We start from the raw sequence: 16,050 nt of genomic DNA on the forward strand, positions 1-16,050 counted from the left end.
AATAAATTACACAGAAGTACTGGAAGCTTCAACAATTCGAGCTGCATTGGAAATGTTGTGGATATTGGTCCTCACTGCACCACAGGAGGCTTGGGATATATGCGATGACCAGTGCTGTCAACATGACACAATGCAGAATCTACGGGAATGCAGACTCAGGAGGTTACTGTATATTAACTGATGTGGGAAGAAGCCTCTTTTGGTGGGGCGGGGGGAATACTTAACTTTGCAGGAGAGAAAAGCGAGTTGAGCATGAGCATGTATGCGTAACTGCTTTTTTCTGACTACCCTGACTTGTGCTGGACTATAACTTTAAACTGTCAGTTAAAATAATTCTTTAATTTGCTTTAGTCAGGGTGTATTTTCACAATAAAAGGAAAAGAAACTAAGACAATGCACTAAGTAAGATACAGAAAAATCAATCTGCTAATTTAAAAACAAATTTAAGGACTGGAGAGATAGCTCAGCAGTTAAAAGCACTGCTTTCAATTTCCAGCACCCACATATCCATAAAGCTCTAGGGGATCTTACACCCTCTTCTGACCTGCATGGTAGCCAAGAATTCACATAGTGCCGAAACATACTTGCAGGTAAGACACACACATAAAATTAAAAAATAAAATAAAATAAAATAAAAATAAAAACAAATCTATCACTTATATCATAAATAAATCAATGTTCTCATAAAGCTGTGGTAATGTACTTTTTAATCCTAACAATAGAAACAGCCAGCATGAAAGCATTTCTCAAGGAAACAGTTAGCTCCAGTGAACCTTACCTTTAGTTGAGTCCCCAAGTCTTGCCAGCAAAGTCTCTCTTTCTAACATCAGTTCTTTGCTGATAGTTGGACGTTTCACCAGTTCTTTGTATTTTAGAAATGCTTGAAGAAGCTGATATAAAACAAAGCGAGCACATGTTTATCTCACTGCAGCCACACATAAAATAGCCTACAAAAAAATTACATGAAGTCTTTTGATGGTTTACCTGCTGTGGACTGTCTTGAATTTCTGAGATATAATTCTTTAGTTTCCCTGCTATTTTCTGTTCAGCGGGTGCAATGATTTTCTCATACTGAGACACTGCAGCTTTCCATAAAGGCTAAACAAATTAATTGTGCTGTTAGACTGTACAGTTTTTTAAAAGCAACCTTTAAAACTCAAGAACAGAAAAGACAATTAAAGACATAAGAACATATAGACTCAACCTCAGTATATGGATTGTACTGAACGGGGTTCATGCCAGTAAAAGGCTCAAACACTCGAGACAGGCATATTATTCTCTCCTCACTGGCAGGTAAAAAGTACAAGAGCTTCTCGTGAATCGTTCGAATAGCCAAAACCTGAAATATAATGTGTTAAAACATAAAATGCATCATACTAAAACCCTCTGTAAGATGGGACTAAAATCTAAAGAGTTTACACAAATTGTTTTACAGTAGCTTCTGTAAAATGAACAAAAGTGCAACTATATCACTCTTTTATGTATGTTTGGAATATTCCATACCAAAAACAATTTTTTTTAATTGTGTTTCTCCTAAGCAAGGGGTGAAATTATCTCTGCAATCTCATTTTGCCTTCCTTTGAAACTAACTTAATAACTTTTCATGAAAGCTCATAGCTGAAGTAAATGAGAAACTGAAATATTTCCACTGAGCACATCCTTCAAAGAGAGCCAAACTCTGAAGCAACATCAGTAGCCAAGGGAAAGCTTGAGAGCAACCACACAGGAGAAGCTGTGCTCCATTGTTTACAACAGAACAAAACAGTATTTCACAAATAGCATGCTGACCACTCACACATCTAAGAAAAGGAGGGAACTAAGACTTAGTACCCACTGTGTACCTTGCATGACAGAGCATAGCTTATCTCAGATGACATTAATTTCTATGTTCACCAAACCAAAGCTCATTTCATTCACACCTGTTCATCAATTGTAAAACACATTCACAGATCAATGAAAACCCACTTGCACTTAAAGACAAAGAGGCAATCATCAAACTAGTACCTCCTCCAGGCGTTTGCCCAGTCTGTCAAGAGTTTCTGGAAAATACTTTTCATTTTTCCAAGGGTGAGGGACGTAACGCTGCCACACCTGACCTGTGAGGTGACTGCAGACTATCACCCACTGTTCGCAAATTGAAATCCCAGCTTTAAGGTTTTCTTTCACAATATAATAAGGATCTTCCCACAGTTTCAAACTTCCCAGCTTTTTTTGAACAAACCTTCCAAATGAACCACCTAATAAAACATAAAGCAAGATTATATGGAAATACTTACAAAATTATAAAATATAAACTTAAAAAAAATTAACATGCACATATGATCTCATCAGGTGACTCAAAAATGCCTATAACTCCAAGTCCAAGGGACCAGAGACCCTCTGCTGATCTATGTGGTACTAAACATACTCATAAATAAATCTGTATTTTTAATTAATTAACATGCATAAACACCAAAAATATAAATTTAGTTCTATTAATGATCAAAGTATCTTACATATAGGAACTATACCAACTATAAACAAAAATTATGTAGATAAATCTAAGTGATTTATTAAGTTACTTTAAATAGCAAGAATTGCATTAATAAGCATTTTAAGAACTTCAGGAAAAGAAAAGCAGGGAGGGAAGCAGGAAGGGGTGGAAGGAGGGAGGGAAGGATGAAGGAGGGAGGGAGGGAAGGGAGGGAGGGAAAAACAGATCTGCCAAGTCCCCAAAGCTTATTTCCCATAGCTTATACCTATGATGTCGAGGAGATGCAGCATGCGTGACTCCGGGTAATGGTCATGCTCCGTTTGTCTCCACACGTCATCTACGACATCCCGAGTAGTCTCCACCAAGTCAACAACTTCTAGCAAGGACAGACTGTCCAAGTTATAAAATTCCTGAAAACAAAATGCATTCTTGTGAAACATAGTTACATCCACGTGTTAACTGATACTCAAAATGTTCCCAGACTTTCTCAATTGCTGTAAATCTAATTTCCTCTCCCTTTTTCTGACTTCTTTTTGCAAATATCCTCCATCAACATAAATATCACAAAAGGCTGAAAAAAATAACAGTAAAAAGACTTTTCCTCTATTTCCACCCTTAGCGGAGTTTCTTTAAGTTGGGTTTCCCAGAGAGGCGGTGGACTATAATTCACATGTTCTTTATTCAGTCATGTGCTGTGCTGTGTAATGTGGTGACTACAAAAAGAACGGCACAAACTCATTATTCTATGTTTCTCAAGGTCATCACAAACTTTAACACACTTCAAACACACCATTAACATGATTCTGTTGAGACTGGTAAGAGGGTTCAGTGGGAAAGGAACCTGCCACACAAGCCTAGTGACCTGAGTTTGATCCCTGGGACTCCTGCAAAGGTACAAGGAAAGAACTGACTCCACAAAGTTGTCCTTATCTGACCACTACATGTGTGCCAAGGCACACTTGCCCACACACATACCACAATAATAAACACTGACGTAACATTGAAAAATAAAAATAATACCGTTAATAAAATAATGGAAACAAATAGAAAATTGCTGTTTGTTCTGAAAATACTACAAGCATACTTAAAACAATCACTTACTAAACTCTTAAGTACATACAGCAAGGGATAATCAGCCATAAAAGTAAGACTTCCTATTTTTAAATTACTTAGAATTAATTACTAGTTTAAGTCATTCTGTCAAAAGAACATATTATGTCTACATAGATAAATCTGTCGGCATACTGGGTTTGTATGTGTAATAAATGCATGTATTATGTACGTATGATTGCACATGGGTGGACGTAAGCATTTGTTTGTAGATGTAAATATGGAGTCTGAAGGTCAAGTGTGTGTATACTCTTCTTGCCGCTTTTTCCTCTGAGACTGGGTCTCTCAAAGAGCCTAGCCTGAAGCTCTGCATTTAGACTAGCTAGCTGGCTAGCAAGCACCCACAGATCTCCCGTCAGCAATCGCAGCACTGGCCTGCAGAGGCAGGCAGGATCCGAACTCACAGCCTCACACTTGTACAGCAAGCGCTTCACCCAGGAGCCACCTGCCAGATCCTGGATTTTGTTTATCTCTCAGGACTTTGGAAAACCATATTTGCTTTTGAGGAAAATTACTTCCAATGGATTAGAATGTAATGATTTTATTTTCATATTTTACATATTTTAAACATATAAGTAAATTCTAGGGGTTTGTAAATTATGTATCTTGCTTGCAACTGAAAAGTAGATTTTAAAAGAGAAAAATACACTGAAAAATGAATCCTAAGGTCCAATTATAAAAAGCCTAGGTTAGAAAACTATGTTTAAATACATACCCTTGCAATTGTTTCAAAAAGTTCCTTAAAATAACTGGCTCTTTCTTTACTAATCTGTTTATTTCCTCGATGAGCTTGTTCTATCCAAAACTGGAACTCATCACTTGGTGTGAGAATACCTAAGAAAAGTTAAGAGGAAAAAAAAAATTAGCTACTAACAGAAAAAGAAAAGGAGAAATGTTACTTGGTTCTTCTGCTGGTTCAGGTTCGGTCCAGAAAAATTACCTTATAACCCCTACCAACAGTAAATTCTCACTGAAACACTAACTGCCCCTACTTTACAGTTCAGGTCCTGTTTATGAGTCTGATGTTGGGTAATTCCTACCTGCTTTGTAAGCCATTTCTAACAAGACGGTCATTCAGCATCTTAAGTCTGTGAATTTGGTCCAACACAGTGATCCCTAAATCTGGCCCTGATACCATCCATGCTTGTAAATCCCACCCCCAAAAAAAAAAAATTATAATCAATGAGTGTTTTCAACTTAATTTGAAAGTATAAGCAAAAGTTTTATTTTTAAATTCTCTTTTAAATATCCTAATGAACTAGATAACTTTTGTATGCTTTATCACATGGTAAGTACTATTCTTTAGGGATACATTTTAAAGAGCATCTGTTTGATTATTTGAGCAAAAAATAATTTGTGTTTCCAATATTTTTAAATATTATTTGTAGTTTATACAATCCATTTTGTTCAGAAGAAGAAATTTATCTATTCCCACAATAAAAGTATAAATAGGATCCAATAAAATACATTATATAATAAAAGTTGGTGGTCTATTATCTTCACAAGGTATAGAACCAGTCATTCTTCATTGTTCCCACATTCTGTAGCAAGGCAGTAAAAGATCTGAAACATCAGATACACATGCTTCTAGGTGAAGTCAAAGCCATGCTTTACCCACTGGTTTCCTTTCTTGTGTTATAAACAATGCCCCTTCTGTGGTCTGCTTGGTGTCAGAGTTTCCATTTTTAAGCTTCAAATTGGTCAAAAATGCTAGCACAAGACAGCTCTGAGAAATACAGAGAAAGTATTGGTCAGGCACGTCACACAAGGTATGTGTTATAGGATATAACCACTGAATATAACGACTCTATTTTCAATTTCTATAAACTACCCAGTGCTGAAAAGAACATTTTCTTCTCCAAACCCATAAAATCTACTCAGTTTTTTAAAAATCTTATATTCACAGAAGCTCCAAAAACACAGAAAGAAATCTGGGAAGAAATATAGTTATTTGCTAATGTATTAATGAAATGACCACTTTATACTGTGAGTTTGCTACAGATGGTGGCCTAGTCAGGATTATTACTGCTGTAATTAAACATCATGACCAAAGCAACTCAGGATGAAAGGGTTTCTCTTTTTTTCTCATTATTTTTTATTTTTTTATTATTATTTATTACAATTTATCACTTTGTATCGTGGCTGAGGCCCCCTCCCTCATCTCCTCACAGTCACCCCCTCCTACCCCTATGTCCCTCCCCTAGTCCACTGATAGGGGAAGACCTCCTCTCCTTCCATCTGACCCTAGCCTATCAGGATTGGCTGCATTGTCTTTTCTCTGTGTCCTGGCAAGACTGCACCCTGTCCCCAGAGGGAGGTGAAATGGTTTCTTTGGCTCATGTATCCATATCACTTCTTCATATCACTTGTTCATCATGGAAGAAATCAGGATAGGAAATGAAACAGGGCAGGAGCTAACACAGAGGTCATGGAGGAGGGCTGCTTACTGGCTTAATCCCTATGGCCTGTTCAACCGGCTTTTTCATAGAACCCAGGACCATCATCCCAGGGGTGGCACCATCCACAAATGGGCCAGGCCCTCTCCCATCAATCACTAATTAAAATGCTCTATAGGCTTACCTACAGCCTGATCTTACTGAGGCATTTTCTCAATTGAGGTTTCCTCCTCTCAGATGACTATAGATTGTGTCAAATTTACATAAAACTAGCCAGCACTGATGATTATATTATAAGCTTATTTTTGAGGACCAGAAAGACGGCTCAGTGGTAAAAGGTGCTTGCCACTAATCTTGTCAACCTGAGTTTGATCCCAGGACTCAATAAACTGGAAAGAGAGACCTGACTCTCACAAGCTGTCCTTTGACCACTGCAAGTGTGCTATGCCACACAAATATTCAAGCACACAAGTATTTACCCTCGTTCTCTTTCTAAGTAAAATGCAAAATAATAAGAGCAGTAGTAGTAATAAAACTCTGATAAGTACATTATGGAAATAAAACATTATATATCGTTATATACCTCTTGTATCATCTTCCTTAAGTTTCAGCTTGGGTAAGTTAGTATCCGATCTTCGTAGAACAACACCCAAACCAGCTTCTAGTTCACTCAAAAGATTCTGAAGTTTAGGATCAAAGTTTCTGCTCCATTCCTGGTCCTAAATAAAAAACAGACAAGAGCAACACATTATCAGTAAAGCTTACTTAAAAAAAAAAAAAATCTACAAACAAAGTCCACAAGTCTCTGCTCCCTTGAAAGCCTGCTTCAACTTCCACTTCAACAAATAAAAATTTCCAAAAATCCCTTCAGTACATTACAGCTATGTAAAAGATGATGTGAGTTTCATTTCATAGCTTTATTCATTATTCCTCTACAAAGCTTAAAGTAACATTAGAAGTTTGACACTAAAAATATTTTCAATAAATAAACTAAAACACATTAAACAGTAAATGAAATAATATGTATGTCCTTTTCCTGACTGACCAAAATACCCACATAAAAATCAATCCACAAGTAGTGCACTCACCTTTAGCAACACGGGTGCAAACACCTGGCGTACTGCTTGGTAAAGGGAATTGATAGGTGATTCCAGCATAGATGAGACAAGAATGTTGTTATGTAGATTGTCATCTGTAATTACTTCAGGTCGGAGCTTGAAAAACACGAGCACTTTGTCTTTTGTGTCATCAAAATCAATCTAAAGTGATAAACAAATGATCTGAAGTCATCTTCATAAAACTTAGTATTTGAAAGAAATGTTGCGCTAACATGTTTTATCCCTAGAATTATACCTGCTGGAAAAAAAATAGCTAAAAATAACATTCAAACTAATTGTTTCTGCTTCTTAGTGATAACCGGGTTTTATATGAATTTCCACTTACATGTGCTTATCATAAAGCTACCCTAGTAAGTTTTATGGGCGTAAACCCTATTTGTTGCTGACACCCACAGCTAACTTTTCAGTTGGGCCAGATTCAGTAATTCAGTAATCAAGGCTGAATTCCCCTCGTACACAATGGCGGGTACTCCACTACTGCCCCCAGGTTTTAGCAAAACTTTCAGCTCGTCACCTATGGAAAGTTTACATTACATTTAAACTGCCAAAATGACCGTGTCTATCTCCTAAAACTATCTTTACCATAGCCAAAATTGTTCTTTGTACAGAGTTTGAACATCCAACTTTGAATTAAATGATCACACAGCGTGATTATTTAAAATGGTACACAATCTGGATTTGCTGTACATGCCTGTTATCTCAGCACTGAGGAGGAAGCTGAGACAAAAGGATGACATGGTCAAGAACAATCTGGACTAGAAAGCTAGGTTGTCTCAAAATTAAATGAGTAAATCAAAAACCAAAAAGTGAAATACGCTACTTAACTGTAAAATACTGAATCGGTGCTAAAGATGTCAATTTACAGTAATCAGTTTATTAGCCAAAAAGTATACTGCTCAAAATTTTTCCCTTTTTTCTCCTTTTTCCAGAAAGCCAATGAAGTAAAGATTTATAAACCTTACTCTCCTTATAGACATTTGTGTCACTTTTATCCTAATTGTTACAATAATTTGTCACCAGGAAGAAGCAGAAACTTTACTGTCAAACTGTCATATTTTATGAGGATAAAAATTATCTGAAATTCAAGGGTCAATATTTATCAGCTTTGAAAATACAACCATGTGTGGTTACGTAGCTTAGCTGCGTTCACAATAAATTGGCCAAGCTGCAGTTCAAAGGAAGGAGAGAATAAAGATGTCTTAAACAGTTATGCAGTCAAATCGCTCAAGGCTCAGATTGCAGGCCAGCCTGGAAGGGCCAGACTGTCTCAAAAGAAAGAGCAAAGGTGCTTATTGTTCTGTGTGGAAAGGTAAACTACTATCTGGTGGGCACTCCACCGCCAAGGTGGGGACAGCTTGAGCCCCAGGGATCCTGGGCAAGGCTGAGCCTGTCTTCAGGCCTAGCATCATGACCTGGGACCTGAAGGAGGGAAGGCGAGGTCAGACTGGGCACTTGGGCAGGAGAGGCCAGGTCACGGCCTTACCGTGTTGGAGAAGGCCAGCCCAGCTTCGGACCTCTGCACCCGAAGCAGCATCTGGTTCCCGTCGTCCAAGAAGTTGTTCACCTCCAGGCAGTTGCTCAGCGGAGGCTGGTCCCAGACCTCCGGCCTCAGCCCGAAGTAATTCTGGGTGGTCGTGAAAAGAAAGAGTTTGCGGACGTCCCCGGGACCTCCCGCCATAGCCGCGGAGTCCTAGAGGGACCGGGAGCGGCTCAGCGGCCTCACCTCTGCACTCCGAGGTTGCCAGCGGCCGTCGCTATGGCGACCGCTCCACGCTGGTGCACCGCGGAGCGGAAGTAGGACCTCTGGCGCGCGCAAGCAAGGCTGAGGATCCCGGCGCTCATCGATTGACTAAGCCAAGAGCTCCTTCTATCCTTTCTTCCTCCATCTTTCCTTCAGATGCTGCTCCCTAGTGTTTCCCCTGCGCGTGCGAACCACACTCAAGTATCAGGGTCGACATCTGTGTAATATGAACTTAGTAGTTCACAACTAAGTTTGCAGTGAGGCTGTAAAAGAGATGATGATGATTTTAAAATCAGCATTTATTCAGGCATGATGGTTCACAATTGTAGTCAGAGCATCTCTGATGCTGAAACAGAAGAATCCTGGGAGTTGGAGGGTAGCCTTGGCACATAAGGCTATGTAACCCTACATAACCATAACTAAAAAAAATAAAAAATAAAAAAAATAAAAGCAAACCGGTTAAGGTAAATCAGTAATTAAGAGCTCCTGTTGCTCTTTGCAGAAGACAGGGATTCAGTTCTTAGCATACATACACATGGTGTCTAACAAGAATTCCTAACCCCAGTTCGGGGGCAGAGTGTGAAAGGGAGGTCGCCCTCTTGTGAAGTCTGCCCATACATACAAGCAGGCAAACATCTTGTTAGAAAGTTTTGTATTCCTTTACTCTTTCAAACTATCAGCTTCTTCCTGGGTGGCTTAATTTCCCACTGTCGGTTTTGTCTTTGTTTTGTTGTTTGTTTGTTTGTTTGTTTGTTTGTTTGTTTGTTTGTTTTCTTTAACCTTAGTACTTTTAGGAAAACCTTAAAAGTTATTATGTTACCATTTATCAGGTGTTTCCAGGTTCTTGGTCTTTTATCCAAAGAAGTTAAAACAAGGAGTCCTAAAGATTCACAACAGCAGAAAAGTAACAGACTGGTAACACTGTTAAGACAAACGCTGGGCCACAGTCTGAGGACACTCACAGATTTTTGTTTAGGGCTTCCTTCAATTGGGTTCAAAAGAGGGAATTTGTTTACTAAGGTAAGTGGTTTGTCTTTTGTTCTCTATTTTGATAGGTGTATTTAGTCCTAAAGTTATTTTCCACGGCATGTCCCTTCCCACAGTTCATCTGATCTTTAATCCTATGCATGCCTAACTGCAGAGGCATAGGCATGTAAATGGTGAACTCTTCCTAAACATTAACTGGAGGACATACTGTTGCCTTACTGCACATGTACCAAAACCAGGTCAGGTCTAGTCTTTGTATCTGGATATATTGGGAATCTATTAGAATAGAAACTGCTTGTTTGGTTTTTAGAAGAGGAGAAACATACCTTTATCCAGAAAGGGGTGCATTTGTAACGAGATGCGGGTGCCAAGCAAGTCTGAGGTTGCTAGATGCATTGTGTAGATTGGGGTGTGCACGTGGACAGCACATGCAGGTAAAGGAGCTGGGCTGAGTGTTCACTGTTGGGGGGATAGAGGAAGGTTTGTAATGCAAACCAAGTAGAGTTCAGGGATGCTAAACTATTCCTGTGCTTGCCTGCCTCAATTACCCTACCACAGAAATATTTTTCCTACCTCAATTACCCTATCACAGCAACATATTTTCATGATTTATTTTTATTTCATGTGCATTGGTGTTTTGCCTGCATGTATGATCATGTAAGGGTGTCAGATCCCCTGAAACTTCAGTTACAGTTGTGAGTTTGGGTCCTCTGGATGAGGAGCCAGTGTTCTTGACTGCTGACCCATTTCTCCAGTCCCTGAAAATTTCTAAACAGGCAAAATACACAATATGATGGGTTTGTTTAACAATAAGTACAGACACTGAGAAATCACATAAGGAGAGGCTTCATCATTTGCCTCATGGTAGACTACTAAACTGGTCAGTACTCCAAAGATCTACTAAAGACTCAATTCAGTAAGTCTGTTGCAAAAATGGTTACTACATGCTGAATCAGGAAGAAAGAAAGAACACAGTTCCTGCCCTTAAAGTTTTGGTTTAGCCTTTCATCTGTCCACAATGATTTAAGCTGCCATTCTAAGGTACAAAAAAAAAAAAAGATTGTTTTGTTGTTGTTGTTTGGTTGTTTTTAAGGGAGGCGGTGTTTTGTTTTTGTTACTTTTCACTTGATAACCATACTCTCTCCTAAACTATGGTCATTTAGAATTAGAACTAAATAGCCCTTCAGTCTGCTAAGAGCCTTAAGATCTGAGAGTGGGAAAAGGGAAACTTGAACTGTTCTCAATTAGAAAGGTAAATAAATGAAAATTGTCCAAGAAGTGTGAGATGGGTTCTGGACATTGAACAGGCAGGGCACTGGGTAAAGGGCAATCCAAACAGGACTTGATGTAACTGAGTAGGGTTTGTGAAAGCAAAGTACACAGTCATCAGGAAAATCTCATTATCCTTAAAGTACTAGCCCTAGTTGAGTCAGTTTAGTGGAAAGCTGTGATAAATTCTGCCTTTGTGCCAATGTGGTGCATAAAAAGCTGACACACGCAGGAACATAGTCAAGAGAGCAGGTAAGATCATGAGAATGCAATGCATGAATTTCTGTAAGTCCTGAATAGACTTTGAATTTCTGTGTGCAAAGTTGGTATGTCATGGAACAGGAAACCATACTAAGAGTTTTGCCTACCAAACCCTTTTACACCTGCAGTGCAAATACCAAGCAGAGTAAGACGGGCACAGGTTGCATTACTGTGAAAAGTGTTCCGACTTGAGATGTTAGGAATATAGCTCAATTGGGAGAGTACTTACTTGCCTACACTCACAAAACCTTAGGTTCAGTCCTCAGAACCACAAAGTTGGTCAGGACTTGGGAGATGGAGGCAAGAGGACCAGAAAGTCAAGGCTCGCCTTTGCTACACGCTGAGTTCAAAGCTGGTTGGGGCACAATGAAGCTTTGTCTCAATAGACAAAAGTTCTCAGAACTAGACAGGTTTCTTGAAAATGTCTCCATTCTCTTCAGGAATCCACTGTTCTGTATGACCTCTGAGAGTCTCACATGTAGTCTGTGAAAACGACTAGAGGAAAAAGATGTTTTTCTGTTTTACTCACCTTTCATAAATATTGACCAATTTGTGTTAATTTATGTTAGTGATATTTCCCCACTTATTAATAAAACAATAATTTTATGCAACTTAAGGAAATACTATCAATTACCTTAGGTAGACCTTGGAATGCTCATAAAACATTATATCTAAGGATTCTGTGAAGTCCAGAAGCTGTCACATTAGAATGAGAAGGCTAAAAAGACATCATGAAGATGGGCTGGGATGGTGTGTTGATTACTTTTCAATTGCTGTGATTAAAAACAAATCCATAACCAAGGTAATTTATAGAAGAAGGAGTTTATTTGGCCTTATGGTTCAGAGGATTAGAGTCCATAATGGTGAAGTGAGGGCATAACAGCAGGAGTGGGAAGCTAAAAACTCACCACATGAACTCCTAGCAAGAAGCAGAGAGAGCAAACTAGAAATGTCAGGAGCTTTTCAACTTCCAAAGCCCACCTGTAGTAGGACACACTTCCTTCAAAAGGCCATACCTCCTGTGCCTCCCAAACACGGACACTATAAGAGACCAAGTATTCAAGCACCTGAGCCTACGGGGTCATTCTTATTCAAAACATCACAGAGGGTGTCATCAGACATATTGAGGACTCAGAATAAAAACACATGGAGGCAGGAAGAGATGACATACACCTGTAAGCACAGCCCTTAAAAAGCTAAGGCAGGGGGACTTCCATTGGAGGTCACCTGAGCTTTATAGTGAGACTTTGGCTCACAAAACCCAACCAAAACAACAGAAGCTGTAATTTTTGTTGTTATTGTTGTTGTTTTAAGACTGTAGCCTTGACTGTCCCAGAACTCACTCTGTAGACCAGGCTGGCCTCAAACTCAGGCAGATCCACCTGCCTCTGCCTCCCAAAAACTGGGATTAAAGGTGTGTACCACCAACAGGTGTCCCAACCAAAACAAAACCTGGAAATGAAGGATAAATATGCATTCCTAGATCTGAAGCACACCTTACTCCTGCTTTTCAGGCAGAACTCTGTAGGTTCTTGAGCCTCTGAATTCACAGTCTGAACCAACACCTCCCTAAATTCTCAAGCTAGGGCCTTAATCTTCAGATTAAACTATTGATTCCTTTATTCTCAATAGTTCAAACTCAGGCTGGATTCCACCATCAGCTTTCCTAGTTCATCAGCTGGTAAATGACACATGGGACTACTTTCCCTCCATCATGTGAGACAATTCTCATCCTTAAATTGCATATGGATCTACATATATCCCATTATCTGGAAGCCTTACTGCTTCTCAGCTTCCACATCAAGGCAATAGTCACCTATTACTGTTCTTAGACAATGACAGCTACACATGAAGAGCCACTTACAAGCTAGCCCTTAAAATTAGAGAAGCAGAAACTCACTCCATGACATGGATTTTACAAATATCATTCAGGAGAATAATGACATAGTCTGTGGTCTGAATGTCTGTGTGATCTCAAAGCCATACATTTCAGTTTAAGCCTAAGTGTCTTCATACCCAGAAACAAGACTTTGAGAAGTGACTGCACTCCAAGGACAAGGTTCAAGTCCTTAGAAAAAAGGCCTAAGAGAGTTTATTTGCCTGTCCCTTCATATATCAGTATCTTTGAGGAATAGTCCTTTCCTAGACACCAGATGCACTGGCTCCTTAATAATTGATTTCTTAGCCTCATAAATGTGAACAGCACATTTTGTTGTTTATAAATTACATAGTTTAAAGTATTTTTCTTGCAAAGAGATGGATAATGCTCTATGAAAAGTGATATTCTCTTCAAACACTCAAATATAGTTACCACTACATAGTTTAGGTCCTACTGCAGAATCAAAGGAACTCTGCATCTTGTCACTGTCCTCAGTCAGTGAATTTAGTGTCCTTAATTTTGGCTGTAGTATGAAGACAGTTCTTCCTGTAATCAGTTGCAGTAAAACATAGGACATGAGGAAAGAGATTTTTTAACAAGTATGTTGGGTGTTTATTGGTTTGCAGCAGATCTGACTCTTCCATGAGCTAACAAATATCATTTATTCAAATGCTGGTGAATATTTGTGTTTTATAAACTGAGTAACAAAATTAATTTTACATAAATTTAATGGCAAATATTGCAAGAGGTATAGCAGAGATTATTCTAAACCTCTTCTAAAATTAATAAAACAATAGTCTTGAGAGAAATAAAATAAACAGCAACTAAATGTTTAGCTTTCTGGTATTGTGTTCTTCTTTGTTTTAAACAAAAAATTCTGCCTCTTGGGTGGCCTAGCCAGAGCAGTGCTAGAGAACCCTGGTGGTGCAAGTAAGGGAGAACAATTGTGCAGACCAATTTGTCTGCTACCCAGGCCCAGATCTAGTGCTCTGAATTGGCCCACCCCAAAATCTGTATCACCTGCGAATGGTTGGGCCGCATGAAGGGGCTAGTCCTGCTGATTCAGGACTGCATGATCTCCATGACACAGGGCAGCAATATTAATAATGTCACGGAAGCCAGAGCTCTCAGGCCAGACTGATGACTCATTGCAGTGAACATTTCCAAGTGAAGATACCATGCGACACACTGGGATACATGCTGTGGAACTAACAAGGAATAAAAAAAAAAAAAATCTACTTCTTAACCTTTGTTATAATTAGGTTTTGTAAAAATTCACTTGAATACTCACCTTTTGTGTGAGAGGGAGCAAGTCTTGCTATGTAGTCCAGACTGGCCTTCAAGGCCACAGTGGTCCTCCTTCTTGATCTTGGGACTAGAGGTGTATGAAAATATGCTGTTTTGTTTTTTGTTGTGTGTTTGTTGTTTCACAACATACCACACTGTTATTGATCTGGGGAGGTGGCTCGCTACAGAAATCTCAGCACTTAGGTAGCTTACGTAAGAGGACCACTGAGTTTGAGGCTAGCCTAGGGTATACATTAAATTCTAGGGTGACTTGGATACAGACTGAGACCTTGTCTCAAAACCCAAAATGAGAAATAACATAACAAAAAAGAAGCTACTGACTCTGCCACCCTACAGGTCTACATATTTCTTACCCATATTTATTGATCAAGCATGTCACATGGTCATGTTTACCTGCAAATGGGCAGGTAATCACACTTTGTTTATAAAATGAGAAGAAGCTATAGTGCACGTGAGATGACCTAATAACTACTACACCTTCTGATGGTTTTCAGATTAAAGAGAAAAGGCCATGATGGGGTAAGCAAGTGAAGCCCTCTGCTCTTCTTTTGCCACAGGAAGCGCTAATGTTCCAGATAGTAGCTGCTCTGAAAGCAAAGAGCAAGGCTCCCACAAGATTTCTGAAAGCCACTGGGAGCAAGAAAAAGTTTTCTTAAACTACTCAACTTTTAGCTGCTTTGTTACTCTGGTATCCAACTACTGCCACTTAGGTTCAACCTGAATGACGACCCAGCACAATGTCTTGTGCCTAAAGCCACTTCACTAACTCATGTGAGTTATCAGGTTCTGATGACTTGGGTGTAAAGTTCCACAGTGCTGGCTTAAGGAATTCTTGTATATACAGCAACTTACTACACAACTCCTTTCCAGATAAAGGCTTGTTTTTTAAAATTTCTTTTAATTACTTATTTATTATTTATACAATGTTCTGCCTGTGTGCCTGCATACCAGAAGAACCCCAGATTTCACTATAGATAGCTATGAGCCACCATGTGGTTGCTGGGAATTGAACTTAGGGCCTTTGGAAGAACAGCCAGTGCTTTTAACCTCTGAGCCATCTCTCCAGCCCAAGACTTGCTTTTTATGCTTTTTGGGGGTAATAAAGTATGCTGGCAAAAATACTGTGCTGGGCGAGTAAGATATCTTCGTGTATAAAAGTGCTTCTTCTGAGCAAACAGATGACCCAAGTTTATTTCCTACAACCCATAGTGAAAGGGGAGAATTGACCCCTAAAAGTTGTTCTTTGGTTTCAACACACACACAGACACACACACACACATACAACAGCATGTATTGTGTTAAGGTGTAAGGGTTTTAGTAGAAATTTTCAAAACATAATAAGTTATTTTCCCTCTATGCTGTTGCCAAATATACTTTGAGAGGCCTTAATGCATACTTTCTGTGTGCAAGATCTAGCTTCTTACTTAAATAAAAAAAATCTTATTTTAACTTTTAATGCTACTGTTAAAATACCTACTCATTGATACAAAGCGCTAAAGCTTCATTGC

The 16,050-nt window shown here is 39.0% G+C and overlaps 1 protein-coding gene across 2 annotated transcripts in view; it reads right to left on the bottom strand.

The window, feature by feature from the left end:
• The window catches only part of Dync2h1 (dynein cytoplasmic 2 heavy chain 1), a 204,942-nt gene extending 196,157 nt beyond the window's left edge, over nucleotides 1–8,785 (bottom strand). For both annotated transcript variants that reach the window (XM_055615497.1, XM_055615496.1), the window contains exons 1-9: nucleotides 8,581–8,785; nucleotides 7,068–7,238; nucleotides 6,563–6,698; nucleotides 4,299–4,417; nucleotides 2,739–2,883; nucleotides 2,005–2,237; nucleotides 1,205–1,339; nucleotides 985–1,098; nucleotides 779–890 (exon numbers count right to left, since the gene is read on the bottom strand). In XM_055615497.1, the coding sequence (XP_055471472.1) occupies nucleotides 779–890; nucleotides 985–1,098; nucleotides 1,205–1,339; nucleotides 2,005–2,237; nucleotides 2,739–2,883; nucleotides 4,299–4,417; nucleotides 6,563–6,698; nucleotides 7,068–7,238; nucleotides 8,581–8,775 (1,360 nt within the window). In that variant the 5' untranslated portion in view covers nucleotides 8,776–8,785. The remainder of the gene's footprint in view (nucleotides 1–778; nucleotides 891–984; nucleotides 1,099–1,204; nucleotides 1,340–2,004; nucleotides 2,238–2,738; nucleotides 2,884–4,298; nucleotides 4,418–6,562; nucleotides 6,699–7,067; nucleotides 7,239–8,580) is intronic.
• Nucleotides 8,786–16,050: the final 7,265 nt, after the last annotated feature.

Source organism: Psammomys obesus, unplaced genomic scaffold (genome assembly GCF_907164565.1).
Source record: "Psammomys obesus unplaced genomic scaffold, mPsaObe1.curated_primary_1811, whole genome shotgun sequence".
Classification (NCBI taxonomy): Eukaryota; Metazoa; Chordata; class Mammalia; order Rodentia; family Muridae; genus Psammomys; species Psammomys obesus.